The 18,949-nt window shown below is 42.0% G+C and overlaps 2 protein-coding genes across 5 annotated transcripts in view; one reads left to right on the forward strand and one right to left on the reverse strand.

Annotated features, from left to right (window-relative positions):
- Window positions 1–18,337, forward strand: part of slc25a26 (solute carrier family 25 member 26) — an 84,165-nt gene extending 65,828 nt beyond the window's left edge. For 2 of the 3 annotated variants that reach the window (XM_061687860.1, XM_061687862.1), the window contains 2 exons: window positions 1,259–1,332; window positions 14,799–18,337. In XM_061687860.1, coding sequence (XP_061543844.1) covers window positions 1,259–1,332; window positions 14,799–14,898 — 174 coding nt within the window. In that variant the 3' untranslated portion in view covers window positions 14,899–18,337. Of the gene's footprint in view, window positions 1–1,258; window positions 1,333–10,826; window positions 10,896–14,798 lie in introns of those variants that run through there. The other variant, XM_061687861.1, reaches the window with a different exon arrangement.
- The window catches only part of lrig1 (leucine-rich repeats and immunoglobulin-like domains 1), a 50,532-nt gene continuing 49,358 nt past the window's right edge, over window positions 17,776–18,949 (reverse strand). For both annotated transcript variants that reach the window (XM_061687858.1, XM_061687857.1), the window contains one exon: window positions 17,776–18,943. In XM_061687858.1, coding sequence (XP_061543842.1) covers window positions 18,732–18,943 — 212 coding nt within the window. In that variant the 3' untranslated portion in view covers window positions 17,776–18,731. The remainder of the gene's footprint in view (window positions 18,944–18,949) is intronic.

Below are 18,949 nucleotides of genomic sequence, written 5' to 3' on the forward strand. Positions count from 1 at the left end.
CAAATGCACAGAGTAGTGTTTAAAAATGGATAAAAGGAAGAAGATCGTCACACGCTATTGGTAATACAATGAAGTAGGGGGTGACTTGCGCCGCACTGTGCCAGGGAACAGTTCAGGGGATCAGTTGGGATCCTGCTCATCTGTGACCCAGATCAACATGGTGTTTGGATAATTAAACTGTATATCAATGTCATTTCCATTTTCACATTCAACTATGGAATGAATCATTGCAGACCAAACTTTGTAAAATATTCCACCAGGCAAAAAACAAAAAAAATCGAGAAGTCTAGACGAAAGTGGGAAAATAGAGAAGTGGCTGGAAAGCAGGCTTTGTGAAACGCAGCTGAATGTTTGGAGGCCCCCCCCCCCCCCCCCCCCCCCCCCTGGGAACTCCTGCCACACGAGTAGCACCGACATGCAGAGCGACGTGCTGCTGTTGCAACAACAGTCATTCCTGCCATTCAAGTCATAGTGTGCAGCAGTTGCTGTAACTTTTGGAAAACGTTCTCCATGGGAAAATATATCGTCTTATTTGGCGCCTATGAAGTGTTTTTGTGAGTTCCGGCATCCTCCAACATTCCAAAGAAAAAATGTCTGACAAGGAGAGAGAGGGGGTGTTGGTCATTGTCATCCTTCAGCCACGTGCTGCCGCATCCATAAAGAATATACTTTTTTTTTTTGTTTGTTTTGGTATCCTCTCACATGGCTGAAATGTGGGAATCTACCTTTCATTCCAGCAGATGTGGTCGTCAGGATTCATAGCAGACGCTTCCCACTGTTTCTTTCATGCTCAGTGAGCCACACACATACTGACTTTCTGTCTCTCTGCCATGTGTGCTGACTTCATCCGCACTGGCCCCGTCCTGCGGGTCTCTGCCACCCTACAGTGATGGATCCAAAACTCTCCGGCCGGCTAAGCCTTATTGTGTAAATAAGAAGCACTAGACTGTTGGTGTCTGTGTGCGTGGAGCGCACACTGTGCACATGATAGTTTGTGTGTGTCTGTGTGTTTGGCTGTACAAATGGCTGACTGGGTTTTTGAATAGGTCTCTGGCCGTGTGTTTGAATTGTCACCTGGCTGACACAGCTGTCCATGAGGAGAAAAAGGTAGAGGAGGGTGGATGAAGGAAGCTCAGCTGAGGAAGACTAAACAGTGTCTCTCTCTGAGGAGCAGGAAGTGAAGCAGACCTTTTTATCCATCATCACACCTTTATTTTCTGTCTCATTCTCTCTCTTTCTGTCTGTCTGTCTGTCGTAGGCTGGGTCAACCACGGCGAGCGGCAACATCCCACTGGTGCTTCGTGACGTGTGGAAGAGTCGAGGGCTTACTGGGTGAGTGTGCAAAGGCCGTCTGTGGTTGTTTTAATAGCAAATAGAATCTAAGGCACCTTTATCCGAGCTCCTTTAGAAATGTCCTCTCTGACATGATTTGCTCTCACTTGGCCTCGTCCCTCATGTAAGAAAATTTAAAAACAGACAAAGGCCTTGCTGCCAAAAGGGGTGAAAGTACAACCACAGCTGAAAATCATGGCGTATAAAAGTTTTTTTCTGCCATGTCTTGTCGCTGACTTATTGATGACGGTGTTACAAAGGCCAACCGTAAAGGTTTATTTGCCTTATGATGTGTTTATGTTGCGAGTCGAACAAAAGGCTAAGTCCAATAGGCCACTTACGACTGCCAGCACTACTACCGAGCCCGATTCAGTAAGCCCTTATCTGGATTGTGTTTCCACCATGGGGTATGTACAGTAAGTGGAATGGTTATAAATCCTTCATATTAGTTGCAACAGTGTAACCAGGCAACCAAAACAAATACACTGCTGAAAAATAAACAACCAGTGGAGGACATCCAGAATTATTGTTCTTTCTTCCGCTTGCGGCTTTTTATTGTTAAAGGGAATCTTTGTTTGGGGGAAAAAACAAAACTTGTTTGTCATATTCCATTTCCATTCTTGCACAAAAGTAATGAACCTCTATGAACCTAATGAGCCAATCAAAAGACTTCACCTCTTAGGTTAGTTGGTACTGTACCCCAACCTTCGGCTGTCTAACATGACAAGGGACTAATCGGTTATTTTGTTATGCTTCATCTTTTGGCATTGAAGAACACACATAAATTGTGTACTGAACCAAACGGAATTGAACTGTATTACAATATTGCCTGCATTCAGTATTTCCTCGAATGGTGCCCTCTACTTTAATAGACACCATGTTTTAGTAAGTCACCAGATGTGTCGGCTACTTTAACAAATAAAGTCCTCTCCCCAAATATATGCCAACCTAAGGAACAACTGGTGGTTCATCCAGCTATCTCTAAATAATCTTTACTATAGTGACATTCCAACAAGGCAGTACAGTAGTACTGTACAGTTTGGTATGCTTCACCGTGGTTTGGTTTGAGTGTGTCATGCAGGTGTGTAGCTGATGACAGATCAGTTTAGCAGATACCGCATGAGCTCTGTGACATCATAACAGCAGCAAAGCGCGGGGCTGTATGTCTCAGATAAGAGTAGTCGTCTCCCAACCCTTAGTCCCCATGACTATGGCGAAGTGTCCTTGAGCAAGATACTGAACCCCCCAGTTGCTCATGATGCGGGATTATCATTAGGTGAATAAGGAGACAGCGTTAAAGCGCTTTGAGTACCTTTAGGGAAGAACAGTGCTATACAAGTTAAAGCCCATTTACCATATAGCATGTAACATGCCAGTGAATTCAACAAAGACAATAAGAAACACGATGGGCTCTATTTTCGCGAACAGCTTAAATCAGGTGTGGTGCAACTCCGTGGAAGTAGGTTAGACCAGGTTTTCAGTCTGCGCCGTTGTGGGAGTTAACACAACTGACTTCAAGCGGCTCCTTTCATTCCCTTTAAATGTGCCGCAATGAGTCTCGTATTGAGACATCTCTATGTGGAACAGCAACCTGTGCGTGACTGCAGCATTGTCACTGCTCTTGGCCGGTCTGGCATCAGACAATATAATTAAATACAGCATGAGCTGGTGATAACCATGGGCAACTTATAAATGTCCGCTGACCCCACCTTACCCACCGCCAATCGTTTGTGCATGTGCTAATATGAAGCAGCTTCACATTGTGACCATTACACATTTGTACAAATAAATTCTATATATTATATCGTAAATTTGCACTTCAGTAAATGAACTTTCTCGACAATTACTTGAGTAAATGCGGTGAAAGCTTAAGCTTAATGCACATTTGGTTTATTTATGCATCAAACACAAGTGCTCTTCTTCCACTTGCTGTGTCAAAAGCACACAAACAACTGTGACATTGTTTGTTTATGTTGGCTTCAGTGTGGGACACAAATTAAGTGCCTCTATAGCATTGTGTTTGAGAGTAGCCCGGCGTGCTTTATCTCGCAGTACCCCTAATTTGTATTTATTATTTATGGAGGTTACTACATGATTCATATCCGCCATGACGTTATCCGATCTTTGATATCGGAAATCGGCCAGATGTCAGCAAGAAAATATGTATCGGATCAGATCGGACTGGATCTAAAATCTCAGATTTTACCACTCTGATACAAGCAGTCCATTACTCCATATACTGCGTGCAGTTCCCAGGTGAACACAACAACAGGTTGGTCAGGAGCTAAAATAGTAGCAAGGAGTAAGTAAGAATGAATGTTGCTTGCATAAAGTCGTTTATTGACACTCCAGTTGAAGTTCAATGTAAAACGAAACACGCACAACAAAAGAATTACACTTATTGAATATTCAAATACATCACCTCTTTTCTATCTTTGTTTTTGTTCACAAAAATTACGAGCTAAAAGCTAATACACAATCAACAAAAAACACAGTTGATGAGCTAATGAAAATTTGCATTGAACTTGAGGCACTTATATCTCAAAATAATGAATATTGCTACACAAACGCTGTATCAACACATATAACAATACTCTCTGGCATAATTCTTGAAACACTGAAAAACGAGTTATAATCACAATATTTGATTGTGACTTCTACTTTCTTTGTTACTGCAAGTGTGTATCTCATTGCGTGCACCACACTGCCCCTCAGAGGTCAAGATGTGCACAGTAGGAACCGCAATCCCAACAATGCACACAAAGACGCTTAAGCACCTCGAGCCTCACTACATGATTCCTATCCGCCATAACGTTAATAAAACTAAACCTCAGTTGCATCAAGAAGTTAAAGTGTGGTGCCGTACATGTGGAGAAAGCTGATGTTCCCACCATATACTGATAGTTTAAAAAAACAAACTGAATTGGACTTTATTTTGCACTTTAAAAGTATAATTTGTATTTATTATTTATGGAGGTTATTTTTCATGGTTTTCTAATTGTTTTTTTATTTAATCTATTCCATTATACTGTATAATATCTTTAAGTTAAGCAGTGGTTATTGTTGTAATTTAAATGTGCATTTTTTGTTATTGTTTTTATTGAAGTTATTTTTTAGGATTTTCTCATATTCTTTTTAATTTATTTTATTCAATTGTAATACAATCTTATTTTTAAAGTTACTTTATCTAAGCCATCGGTTAATAATAAATGGGTCAGTTTTTCTCATATCTATTGTTGCTGATTATCGTTGCTGTTTGGGTAGTATCACTTGATCAAGCGTTTTCTATCATTCTATACTACAAAATAAGTAAAAGTATGATTATTGCCGTTATTGGATCAGACCGATATCGCTATCTCCCAAAACTCAAGGCTGCAGTATTGGAATCAAATCGGAAGTGAAACGTTGGGTCGGGACACCCCTGGCTTTATCACATACATCAGCACTAGTTGTGAATTCTTGTTTATACCAGTGGGGTGTCTGTGGGCTGAGGTTTGGCTGGCCTCTATGGAAAAGGTTCATTCCTCCAACAGCAGTAGTAACCAAGCAGTAATGTGGAGGCGAAACCCTTGATGGTGGTCCATAATTCCACCTCCTTGTCCTCTTGGTTTTAATGCACATGTGCTGTTTATGTAACTAGAGAAGAACAGAGAACTCAAAGACAAGACATCAAGTGAGAGTAAGAGAATGAGACGGGAGAGTGGAATTGAGACACAAAAGGGAGTGTGTCATAGGCTGAAGGGGGTGCCATAGTACCGCAGGGCCAAAGGCCTGGTGGTTGCACTCGGGCATGGCTGATACAAATTGCTGAGGCTTTAAAGCAGTAATTATGTTAATAGCCCCAATTGCAGAGTAGTGACGCTCCTAAATGCTTCCATGTGTGTGGCGTTCCCCAGAGACCTCAGGCGAGGAGGGAGCAGCACGGCACAGCAGACGCTCTCGGGAACCACAACAGCAACCAAACTAACAAGCTAATTGTACTCCACATCTTTCTGTAAACAATTGAGGAGACTGAGGAAAAGTAAACTGCACTATGTTTAGGGTGGAAATCATTGCTTCTAAGGCAGAGATGCGACCATGTAATCATGCATATCTATTTTATATGATTTCTCATAGCCAATTATCAGAGTTAACAAGATTGATGACTGTAATTTCATACACTGACCAGCCACTTGCACAATAAAATGATACAATGATGTCAAATATTTGGGTTTTACAAATATTAAATAAACCAAAAATTTTTTGGTTTTGATTGACACTGTCAGAGAGGTGTTTTTTTTTTTTTTTTTTTTTTTAACACAATAGGTTCATTGTTGTGATTGTCGTTTGCAATAATGTGCAAGTGTACTGCATCATACTTAGAGCTTTTGCTAATATTTTAAGTTCTTACTATGATGCAGTACAGTTGTAGAGCCCTGGAAACTACAACCACAATAATTAACATATATTATTTTTGAATGAATACCTCTCTGACACGTCAATATAATTGAGTATGGGATTATTACTATTTGTAAAGGCAGACTATGTCATAACTACAGCTTTTATTGTTTTTGTGAGAAAAATGATTTTAGCAAATGGCTGCAATATAACAAAGAGTGAAAAATTTAAGGGGGTCTGAAAACTTTCCGTACCACTGTATATCCACTCATATATACCCCCTGTCATATTGGAATGAAAGAGTAGGCTACGCCTTTTTTATAACCACTAGGTGGCGGTGTCATATTAGAATGAAAGTGTACACCTTTCTCATAACCTCTAGGGAGCAGTGGCATTTTGGAATTAAAGTGTTCAGCATTTTTATAACCACTAGAGGGCGGCATATATTTATAAAATGTGGAAAAAAAATTCCCCATTTCCCCCTGTATAATGCGCACTATTGACTTTTGCCAATTTTTTGGGTGGGAAAATGCACATTATACATGAGAAATTACAGTAATCATTACTGGCCCCACATACAGTACATGTTCAACGCCCACCCATCAAGATTTATTTATTATTATTTTTTTTTACTGCAGTCCGGACCTTCTTTTTGAAATCTCCTCTGACCTTCTCCACTCGGGCAACACCGTGAAACTATATTTAAGCCCTTTACTCAGGAGAGGTCATTTGACTCTCAGTCAGGGAATGCCAGAGTGCAGCAGCAGGTTAGATTGTGATGTCACAATGAGTCAGGGTGCGCGGGGGAGCTGAGGAAAATATTTGAGCTCTGGGCTCTGCTCTGACGTATGAAGTCCACAGGTGGGCCCAGTCCCAGACATAAAATGTAATTCTAGATGAGACATAACAAGATTGTTGAGTTTAAAATTAGCTATGTTTAGCTGAAACAGACTATCGAAGGGGGTTGAAATATGCTGCCGCTTGCTTGTTTATGTTTATTTTATTTTTTTCTTTCAAGCTTTCTTTGCTTTTACTGGCTTGTGGCCTGTAATCTCCTTTAACAGTTTTGCGGTTTGCAGTAAAGATAGGTGATTCTGCTCGTGTTCTGCAAATTTCACATCTGTATGCTGTGCTTTGTTTAATATTTCTGATTGTTTGGCTCAAATATTCAACATGCACAGGTAACAGCTCATATGCCATCTTTTCAAATCCCTGACCGGAGATATTTGGATCGTAGTTTAGACGGCTGGGCAATCTTCATCTGACAGCTTTTCGGTTTTCAATTATTTAATTTCAGTGTGACCTTTTTATACACATGAATGGATTTCCGGCTTCCAACGTGTCTTTTTTTTCTTACAATTGGCTAACTTCCGGAACTTCCGGTACAATTTATTTATTATTTTTTTTCCCAATTGTGCAAAAAGATGCAGAGTCCTCTAGCAATTAAAACAGTTTCAAATGACTAATAGAACAATAGTCCGGTGCAATGACCATTGTGCAAAGGGCGCCGAGACTTAAAGAAATTTAAGCAGTTTATCGTGACTAGTAGTACGATAATCTGTGACAATGTCGATTATGCAAATGTTGCAGAGGCTATTCAGGCACATGAGTGGCCAGTATTGGTCAACAACAGATATGCAAATAGTGCAGCGTGGTGAGACTACTACAGTAATGTATAATTGCCCCGACAGAAATGAGACAACAAACTCGTGACAAAAAATTGGCAGCATGTTGCAATGGAATTGTAAGTGAACTGTTTAAGAAGTTAATGGCAAGAGGGAAGAAGCTGTTGGAATTTCTGCTTGTTTTAGTTTGCATTGTTCGGTAGCGCCTCCCTGAGGGAAGGAACTGGAAGAGGTGGTGACCAGGATGTGGAGGGTCCAAGAGGATTTTGTATGCTGTTGTCTTAGTTCTGGCAGCGTGCAAGTCCTCAAGGGTTGGTAGGGGGGTACTGACAATCTTTTCAGCAGTTTTTGATTGTCCGTTGCAGTCGGAGTTTGTCCTTTTTTGTAGCAGCACCAAACCAGACTGTGATTGAAGAACACAGGACTGATTCGATGACCGCTGTCTAGAACTGCCTCAACAGCCCTTATGACAGACCGTGCCTCCTCAGATGCCGCAGGAAGTACATCCTGTGCTAGGCCTTTTTCAGGATGGAGTTGATCTCCCACTTCAGGTCATGAGAGACTGTAATTCCCAGGAACTTGAAGGTCTCGACAGTTGACACAGGGCAGTTGGACAGCGTGAGGGGCAGCTGTGGCGAAGGATGCCTCCTGAAGTCCACAATCATCTCTGCAGTGTTGAGCGTGTTCAGCTCCAGGTTGTGTCGGCTCCACCACGGCTCCAGCTGTCAGTAATGCAATGCTGTCAGTTAACCCTTATTTGTGCATCCAACCAAACTCAATGCAGCTCTGTCTACATTTTGGCTTTGACATGATAGCAGGGGCGTCACCTGCATGACACATGTGGGTGTTTCTGTATGTTAATGGTAGAGGTGTCCCGATCCGATCTTTGCGATCGTAAATCGGTCCAATGTCAGTTTTTACTACTCTTAGACAAGCTGTCCATTCCATGCTCCTCTCAGCACTCCTATCTCAGCAGTTCCCGGATGTCATGCAGACCCCACGTGATCACAACAGCACGTTGCTAATGTGCTAACATAGTTAAGAGTGAATGTTGCTTGCTTAAAGTCGTTTATTGACACTCCAGTTGAAGTTCACTGTCAAAATCAAATACAAATAAACTCAAATAACAGAAGAATTACTTCTTGAATGTTCAAAACGTCACAGCTTTTGTTTCTGTCTTCGTTTTTGTTCACAAAAATTGCTTGCTCAAAGCTAACACAATGAATGCAAAACACCATTGACGAGCTAATGAAAATTAGCATTGAACTCGCAGCACTTATATCTCTCAAAATAATAAATATTGGTACACAAACGCTGTATAACCACATACAAACAGGCAATATAACAATACTCTCTGGCATATATTATTCAAATTATGTGAAAAATGACTTCTAATAACAATAGTTGATTGTGACTTCTACTTTCTTTGTTACTGGAAGTGTTTATCTCATTGCGTGCATCACACTGGCCCGAAAGGCTTCTTTATAGTCGCGCGGGCTGCGACCGCGCTGACGTCACTGCGGCTGTCCCACGCGTAGTTTTCCTTTATACACTTTTGAAAATGTACTGCAGTTCACCTCAAAGTCGTGGGTGTCGCTACAGCTGGTATTGGCGAGGACACCACAGGTCGGAGTTTCCTCTGCATTTTTTTGGCCATTTCCGGTCAACAAAGCAACAACAATGGAACAGTGTCTGTTAGAACAAATGGACCTAGATGACCAAATGATACGTTTTATTATGCTGCAAAATCGATCAAGAAGGCGGCGGCGTAGATGGTATGTAGAACCGAGGGGCACGCTGAGTACGTCATCACAGCATGTGACTATAAATGTGTAAATTCAAGGCTGGAATATCGATATCGGATCAGAAGTGAAAAAGTTGGATCGGGACATCCCTAGTTAATGCTTTTGCTTGAAAGTGGTTCTGGATCTTCACCCACCATAACTAAACTTGGTATGGGGCAGGAATGCAGAACAGCTCACAGACACATTTTCAGAAATATGCAGATAAAATTATTTGTTTAATTTTACACTTGACGGGTGAGCATGGACTTCATATATCCAATTATTCGTATGCAAGCCATTTAAAAAGTAAGTTTTCCATAATGCATTCTCTTTAAAAAACTAGAGAGAGAAAAATCTAGATCCATGCAGCACTCTTTGCTTCCCTCACATCTGCTTTGGGTTGGGCGCAAGTGTTTGGCCGGCAAGACAAATGGTTGGCGAACAAAACAAGTGGCGAAAGACAGAGATACCGAAAAAGAGTGAGCAGTGAGGCAGAAGGAGCATAGGTTGGGATGACACAGCAAGAAAATGAGAAGACAGAGATGGAGAAATCCCCCAAAAATCTAAGCCATCTGTGGAGGTGGGGGGAGGGGGGGGTAGTGGGAAGGACCCGTGTGGATCTGGCTCTGACCATCAGTATGGCACAGAGAGACATAAAGGAAGGAAGGGGGGAGCGGCCCCCTGGGGTTGGGGGGGGGGGGGGGGGGCGATTGAAGCCAAATCCCTAAAACAGCTGTGGGTAACTGGGATAGGCTTTGAGCATCCTTCGACCTCTGCAACACACACACACACACACATTAAGCCCGGGGTGTGTAAAGTATGGACCACGGGTAACATATGGCCTGCTCCGTTCTTTCATTCGGCCCACCGAGCAACATTATCAGAAGTCCTGTAATATTTGTTGCATTCATTGAGCTGATTTTTTGGAGGTAAAATGACATTTATTCTTTTTTAATTAATGTATATCATAAAATAATTGGTTAATTAATTTATTATAAATAATAAAAAAAGTATATAATTACATTTAAAAATTGCATGTACATTTAATTTTTAACATTGGCCAACTGGTTAGCACATCCGCTTCACAGTTTCCGAGGACCCGGGTTCAAATCCAGCCTCGCCTGTGTGGAGTTTGCATGTTCTCCCCTTGCTTGCGTGGGTTTTCTTCGGGCACTCCAGTTTCCTCCCACATTCCAAAAACATGCATGGTAGGTTAATTGGAAACTCTAAATTGCCCATAGGTATGAATGTGAGTATGAGTGGTGGTTTGTCTAAATGTGCCCTGCGATTGGCTGGTAACCAGTTCGGGGTGAACCCCGCCTCTCACTCCAGTTCACCTGCGACGCTAGTGAGAGTAAGCGGTTAAAAAATAAAAAAAACAATTAAAATTGGATAGAAAATAACAAATGTCCATGAATTCTTGTTTTAGACCAAAAATGTTTTTTTTTTTTTTTTTTTTCGTTTTTTTTTTAAATCTCATCTACGAATGACCGGACCCATCTGTCTGTTTTGAAAATCAAATGCGGCCCGTAGGTAAAAAGAAATGCCCTCCCCCATGCTCTAAACCTGAACCTGCAGGCAGACACACACAGAGAAAGGTGCACAAATATTTAGTCCAGCTCCACGCTCCACATGAGCTTCAGGCAGAAGCAGAAATTACACAACAGTTTATGCAAACACAACATTGTACTTTCACCTCACCATACAGCAACGGTGTGTTCAAGAGCCGCCGGGAAAAAGGTGTGACAGTTCCAGACTGATCAGGGAATATCCGTCCGTTCATCCAGCGTCTGTGGCGCTTGTCCTCAACGGCTCACAGGTGAGCTGCACTTTATCCCAGCTGATGTTGGGCAAGAAGCGAGATAGACCCTAAAAGGGGTGACAAACTCATTTTTGTCACGGGCCACATTGTACACTTTCGCTCAGAGGGCCGATATGACTGTAAAACCATGTAAATGTTTCATCGCCTCCGCAAATTGATGCAATACTAGTTTTGAAATCAGAAGTCAAGGATAATAGTTTGTTTAACCAATGTTCAAGTTACTGTGAAAAGGGGTTTGATCACAAAAAATCCTTGCAATACCTCGTTATTATTTAATAGTTATAACAATTTTAATTGTTGGTAAAGATTTTAGCCAGAATCATGGAAGTTGACGCAAATGATTTGCTTTCACAGGCCACATAAAATGATGCAGGGGGCCGGATGTAACCGCCGGGCCTTGAGTTTGATACATGTGCCTAAAGTGTTCGCAAATCAATCGCAGGACACATTTATAGACAAACAACTATTCACACTCACATTCACATCTGTCAGCAATTTAGAGTCTTTGGTGAATGTAACATGCATGTTTCTGTTATGTAGGAGGAAACCAGGTACCCGGAGAAAATCCACACTGCACGTGCAGAGCAACCAATCTCCTTAAACCCAGAAACTCTCGACTGTGAGACACATGCTAACCACAACAACATTGTGCTCTTATCCAGTCTTTAGGACATCATTAAATTGTTATTTTCACAATTCTGTCATGACCTTATGTAACAACAGTGTCTCAGAAGAGGGCAGACCTCCACCAAGGATGAACAGCTACAAAAAAAACATAAATTCCTGTGACTGACCAATTGACCAATCCAAGGTGTACATCGTCGCTCGCCCCAAGTCAGCTGGGTTAGGCTCCAGCTCACACATGACCCTGAATGAGGATAAGTGGTCAAGGTTGCATGGATGTTAATATACATATACATAGAGGTTACGCAAAGTATTCAAAACCCCTTAAATTTTTCACTCTTTGTTATAGTGAAGCCATTTGATAAAATCTTTTTTCCCTCATTAATGTACACACAGTACCCCATATTGGCAGAAAAAAACGGAATTGTTGATATTTTTGCAGATTTATCAAAAAAGAAAAACTGAAATATCACACAGCCACATAAGTATTCAGACCCTTTGCTTTAACTATTTAACTCGGGTGCTGTCCATTTCTTCTGATCATCCTTGAGAAGGTTCTACACCTTCATTGGAGTCCAGCTGTGTTTGATTATACTGATTGGACTTGATTAGGAAAGCCACACACCTGTCTATATAAGACCTTACAGCTCACAGTGCATGTCAGAGCAAATGAGAATCATGAGGTCAAAGGAACTGCCTGAAAAGCTCAGAGACAGAATTGTGGCAAGGCACAGATCTTCCCAATGTTACAACATTTTTTTTGCTGCACTTAAGGTTCCAAAGAGCACAGTAGCCTCCATAATCCTTAAATGGAAGACGTTTGGGGCGAACAGAACCCTTCCTAAAGTTGGTCGTCCGGCCAAACTTAGCAATCGGGGGAGAAGAGCCTTGGTGAGAGAGGTAAAAAGAAGAACCCAAATATCACTGTGGCTGAGCTCCAGAGATGCAGTCGGGAGATGGGAGAAAGTTCTGGAAAGTCAACCATCGCTGCAGCCCTCCACCAGTCGGGGCTTTATGGCAGAGTGGCCCGACGGAAGCCTCTCCTCAGTGCAAGACACATGAAAGCCCGCATGGAGTTTGCTAAAAAAAAAAAAAAAAAAATCACCTGAAGGACTCCAAGATGGTGAGAAATAAGATTCTTTGGTCTGATGCTACCAAGATAGAAATTGTTGGCCTTGATTCTAAGTGTGGAGCAAACCAGGCACTGCTCATCACCTGTCCAATACAGTGAAGCATGTTGGCAGCAGCATCACGCTGTGGGGGTCTTTTGCAGCTGCAGGGACAGGGCGACTGGTTGCAATCGAAGGAAAGATGAATGCGGCCAAGTACAGGGATATCCTGGACGAAAACTTTCTCCAGAGTGCTCAAGGACCTCAGACTGTGCCGAAGGGTCACCTTCCAACAAGACAATGACCCTAAGCATACAGCTAAAATAACGAAGGAGTGGCTTCAGAACAACTCTGTGACTGTTCTTGAATGGCCCAGCCAGAGCCCTGACTTAAACCCAATTGAGCATCTCTGGAGAGACCTGAAAATGGCTGTCCGCCAACGTTCACCATCCAACCTGACAGAACTGGAAGAGGATCCCCAAATCCAGGAATGAAAAAACTTGTTGCATCATTCCTAAAAGGATTCATGACTGTATTGCATCAAATGAGTCCTTCTACTAAATACTGAGCAAAGGGTCTGAATACTTACGGCTGTGTGATATTTAAGTTTTTCTCTTTTTAATAAATCTGCAAAAATGTCAACAATTCCTTTTTTCCCCTGTCAATATGGGGTGCTGTGTGTACATTCATGAGGGGAAAAATGAACTTAAATGATTTTTTTTTCTTTAGTTGCTTGTGGCCTGAGCAGTCGGCACTATTGCCTCCCAGTCAACGGCTCTGAATTTTAATCTCGGCTCAGGCTTTGCTGTGTGCGATTTGCATGTTCTTCATATGCTTGTGTGAGTTCTTTCCGGGTAGTCCGTCTTCTACCCACGGTCTAAAAACATGCGTTTTAGCTTCAGTAAAGAGCACATCAGAGGTCCTCAATAGGCCAACTGCAGTCCAGAACTCATAATAGATACAAGAAAAGTGGGAATAATGACCTGGGAAATTAATTGAAAAATCAACCAAATTGTTAAAAAATTGAAAACAATAAAATAAAAAACTACTACACACTTAGCATCTTTTGCTTAAATGCCCACAGCATTGAATTTAGCGGTAGTGGTGTAGCTGGCGTTCCGGATGGAGCACAATCCTTTCACGCAGGGCCTCCACGGGAAGCCGGCAGCGTTGGATGATTCAAGTCTTTGTTTGGTGTCAGTGAACCACGGTTGGTTGTTTTCTCCGCTGTTGTGCGGCGAGCCTGGAGAGTTCGGCCTAGCCCCTCCAGCCGCTAGCTGTTGAGATTCTATTAAAACATAAAGTAGCGATCCAAGAAGGACTGGATTTTTGACTGGTGTACTTTAACAGTAGTAAACTAGAAACCACGTTACAGTGGAAATGAACATGTAAATTACTGTCGGAAAAGGGTAGACAGCTTCAACATGCACAAATAGCGTGACACGCACACAGTTGTTGTGACTTTGAGCTCGTCCCAATGTACACTACAGTACACTTCATAAAACCAGGTTTTTTTCCTTGACATTCTCGTTTACGCTTTGTGAGTTTTCATAAAATTAGTGCTCTTTTCATAGGTATGGCATTTAGATTCATTTTCGTGAGGGAAAATGTACAGTGGACCCTTACATACTTGCTGTTTAGCAACAGCAGATTTACCTAATGTTCTTCCCAATTTTTTGGTTTAAAATGTGTTCTTTTTTTTTTTTTTCTGTCCCCCTGCATTTGATATCCACGTCATTTGCGTTACAACCTTGGTCACAAATGACAAATAACAAATTAAACTATAGGTCAAGGTACCATTGTAGGTTGGTTGTCGTCGTCGTCGTGCTGAAAAGTGACTTTCCTATTCAGCCTAAGCTTTCGAGCACACGTTTCGACTAATATTTATTTGGACATATTCATGACTAAAAAGGCCACTGAAGAAAAACGACATGATTCCACTGCCATGCTTCACCGTACATATGCTGTTCTTGTGGCGATGCAGCATTTCGGGTCACAAAGTCTCTTTATTTTACATTTTGACTTAGATACAGCACGGCTTAACATTCACACACAATTTGTGCGAGGAACAGCAATTTGTAGTTCATCGTAGGACTGTTTGGTCTAAGATTGCTTTTGTCCGCAGGCTGTTTGCAGGCAGCATACCGAGGATGACCTTCATCAGCGTGGGCGGTTTCATTTTCCTGGGAGCCTACGAGAAAGCCCGCCGGACTTTGTTGTCGTGAGCACGACCTCGGCGTCTACTACTGTTCCCATCCGCAAACCACAGGCGGAGTAGCGAAGAAGGCGTCTGTGGACGAAGCACCCAGGGGCTTCCATGCTGCAAAGAACTGGTGTCGGCAAGAAGCTGGTGGAACACCCAAGCAGTGGTTAACACAGTCACTTAGTTTTTTGGTTGTTTTTTTTACACATTTTTACAACAAATGTGCATGTACGTGAGGAGCCTGGTGATTTGTAGGCTTTGCACGATCAGGATTTTTGGGGCCGCTCACTGATCAGCAAGTTGAAAAAAAACGATAACCGATCACCGACCGATCACAAGATGGAGCAATGTGTCTATTTAAATGACTTGTTCATTTACTTAATTGCTCAAGAAATTATTTACAATAAATGCTCTTCTATTAGATAGCAGGAAGTACATACAGTAATTAATGTATCCACTTTATGTGACATTTTTGTTTGTTGGTGTGCCGTGAGATTTTTCAATTGTAAAATATGTTCTTTGGCTCCGTAAAGGAAATCACTGCTCTCGGCAGGTCATGTATTCTAATCAGTCAGGTCAAACCAACATTACAACATGACAGAAATAAAATTGTACTGACTTACTATAATTAGATTACGTTATTGTAATTACATTACTTCACACACGCCGGAACCTTAAAACATGATTTGACAGACCGCCGGTACAACCGTTAGTTCTAGCACTAGGTTGCTAGGCTACATAACATTTTGTTGCCTGCTTGCGAGCCGTATCGTATTAAAAGTATGTGAACATACCTCAAGCAATCCTTGAATTAAAGTCCTTCCCGAGCACCGGTGACCACCGGTTTCCCCCCCCATTTTGTTCTTATAATATACACAAAGCGATCGATTGTTCGATTGTTGTTGTCTTGGCCATGGTAACGAGTGTATCCGGTCACGTTTGAGTTGACAAGATAAAGCCCAGTGATCGTAAAAGACTGGATGCGGTGGTATCGGAAAACACGATTTTATTGCAGTAGTCTGACATAGTGCAATCCGAAAGAGCACATTTGTCTTGCTGACTGATCCGGGCATCATCACTTGTCTGTCCCAGACTTTATTTAACTTTAATTGTATTTAGCTTTATTGGCATTCAGATATTTACAGTACTATGTCAAAAGACACGCGACAAGACTAAAAATAAACTAGCTGTTGGATTCAAATATATCGTACACGATGGCGACGCGGCGCAAATGTCTTTTGTGGAGTCATTGATCAGATCGGCGAATTATGACAAAAATGCTAATTATCGGCCGATATCGATCAGGTCAATAAGATCGGTGTAAAGTCGAGTGATTTGTTTTCTGCTCTTGCTCTAATGAACAAGTGTTTACTAGTGTAACAAAGGGGTGGAAGATGTCAGGTGAATTTCTGTTAAGTTTCCAGTAAAATTCCATCGGAGGTTAAGCTTGTACATTTTAGAAATATTTTAAACTGGAAGCTTCCCGTTGGAATTAACTCGAAATTGAGGGGGGAATCTAATGGAAAAGCATCATAGTCAAGTCAAGCAGAAATATGTTTGTCATAAGCACTAGGCAAAATGCACTGCTGTATAAAACTTAATTTGGACTTTCTCTAATCTTACGAATGCACGTCCAAATGTTTAGCTTCAGTATTTTTTGCACATCTTTCTGTTTTCTAAAGAGGAGCTGAACAGCAAAATTCAGAACAGGTGTTTGATCCATAGTTAGACATAAATTCCCTGGTTCAATAAGAGTTAGTACTTAAGCAGTCTCTTCACGTTTTGACCCCGAGACCAAGACGACAACTAACAATTGATCAATAGTACCTCACCAGGCTTCAAACTGGATGTTTTCAGAGGAAAGACTGTTGAGCGTAGCAGGTCACAGAGCAACAGCAGGGAGCAGAACAGATACAGAGGGACTGGAAGAGTCACAGAAAGGCATAGAAGTGGACGTCCGACAAACCCAAATGCAAAAATGTATGATTTGTTTTCACATTTATGAATAGTTCATCCTTGGTGGAGGTCTGCGCTCTACTTCGTGGTGTTTTGGCTTTGTCAAATCTTCAAACAACTGTCATGGTGGACTGAGACTTGTCTCATGCAATTTTTTTTACGTCTGCTTTTATCTATTATAAATTAATAGTGGACATCACACACGTCTGGTAATTTTGCTTCTCCGCTTGAATTCTCTCGTTATTGCTCTCCATGGGCCAGTACGTTGAAAACATGATAAATCCAGTTAGGGGGAGTATATGGGCGGCAGATGCCACACAGGTGGGATTGTTTGTCATGCTGCTTTTCACCAGGCTGTTGGACAACAATGGTCAGCGTGTGCGCTACCATCGTCCGCTGGCAAACGTCCATCTGGACTCCACGTTGACTGACCCCCAGTCAGCTCTGACTCCATTGCTAATATTTTAAACAACCCGCAAAAGGGGAAAAAATGCCTGCTGTCTTTGGAGCTTCAGGAGACATTCCTGTTGGGAAAATCAGCCACGCATGTGTGTGTGTATGTGTGCTTTGAAGATCAAGGTCTTTTGGTTCCATGTCTGCATTGCATGCTTCATTTGAATTGATGACTCCTCTATAACCCGCAGGACATGTGATCTGTGTGCTAAACGCTAACTCAGCTGCCGGCCGTGTGACTCAAAACAAAACACACCTTGATCCTGTTTAGAAAAACAACCACGAATCCAGTCTGTAAAAGCCAAATGTGATTTTATTAGACACTTCAATACCATGGCAGACACTTCACCATTTTTTTTAATGCTGACATTCAATGTGTTTTAATAAATTAACGTTGAGCTACACTTCTAGTTGTTTGTCCCTTTTACCCGCTACACTGACTGTGATGGTAACAGGTTATTGGTGCCATCCAGGGGAGTGTGTGTTCCCCCCCCCCCCCCCCCCTGTTTACCTTGATAGGGTCACAGTTCAGATCAAGGTAATGCTGAGAACTTGGCTGTTTCTTATGAATTCACTTTACAGCAGTAACACAACATACAACAGTCAGTATTAAGCAGAGAATCAGTTCAGATGACAACCTTTGGAGCTGGTGAGGACCCAAAGTCAAGAGGCAAAGCTTCTTGTTCGAGAATATATTACATTCCTGCTGAAAGACATCATGTCATGACCATGAAAGGAGCCAACAAGTGCTTTCGTTGGCAGCCTCCGACAATCAGACACACCGACATCGTTTCCACAAAAGGCTTGTCCGTCATACGACATCCATGAATAATGAAAGTAGTAATGATCATTTGGCTGTGACTGGTGGCAGAGAAAAGAAAACATTTAAGTGCAATCAAGTGTTTTGTTTGCAATAGTGTACCAGTGTCTCTCAGTAAAAGCTCATATATGCTATTATTACACATTGATTTCTTTGACCATGCAATAAGGCACCGCAGCTGACTGTTGGTAAAAACTGAAAAAGGGCATTTTTTTTTGTTTGTTTGTTTTGTCTTTTGAATAAAAATACTATCACTCCTTTCTTTGTCATGCACATAAATCCAAATACTCTTTTGTAAAAGATATACTATAAGAAAACTCTTATGTACAGTCTCCTGTCCCTGCACGTTCACATACTGTACATGGTTCCCTACATTTATTTGCCGCAAATGCAAGTCACATTTTTGGAGCTAGAATTCTTACTCGTCACCTCCCAAAGGAAGGTTTTTAAACTATGTACAGCACATACGCTCAGATGGGACGCCACCCACACAAGCTCCGCCTTCAAACTCCGGATTCCCCCCTCGGCACTCCAAGATCCAGGAGGCTTGGGAGCACTTCGCCTCGATATGAGGTAGCAGTTTATTTCCCAGTGCAAAGAAAGACAACTAAAAAAGGTTCACGGAGCTACAGCGAGTCCACCGCTAGTCGCTGGCTCTCCTCAGGTGAAGCACTTTCGTTGGGCGAGGCATTTAGGGTGTGTCTGTTGGACAGCAGCGTCTGCCTGAGCTCAGGCTCGCAGTCACTATCGAGGTGTCCTCGACTCGGCAACTTCACTGGAAGGTGGAAAGAATCCTCCTGCGACTTGTACGCAGACGGTGTTTCTCCCACTCTGCTCGCTGGGG

The sequence above is a fragment of the Phycodurus eques genome, chromosome 10 (assembly GCF_024500275.1).
Source record: "Phycodurus eques isolate BA_2022a chromosome 10, UOR_Pequ_1.1, whole genome shotgun sequence".
Classification (NCBI taxonomy): domain Eukaryota; kingdom Metazoa; phylum Chordata; class Actinopteri; order Syngnathiformes; family Syngnathidae; genus Phycodurus; species Phycodurus eques.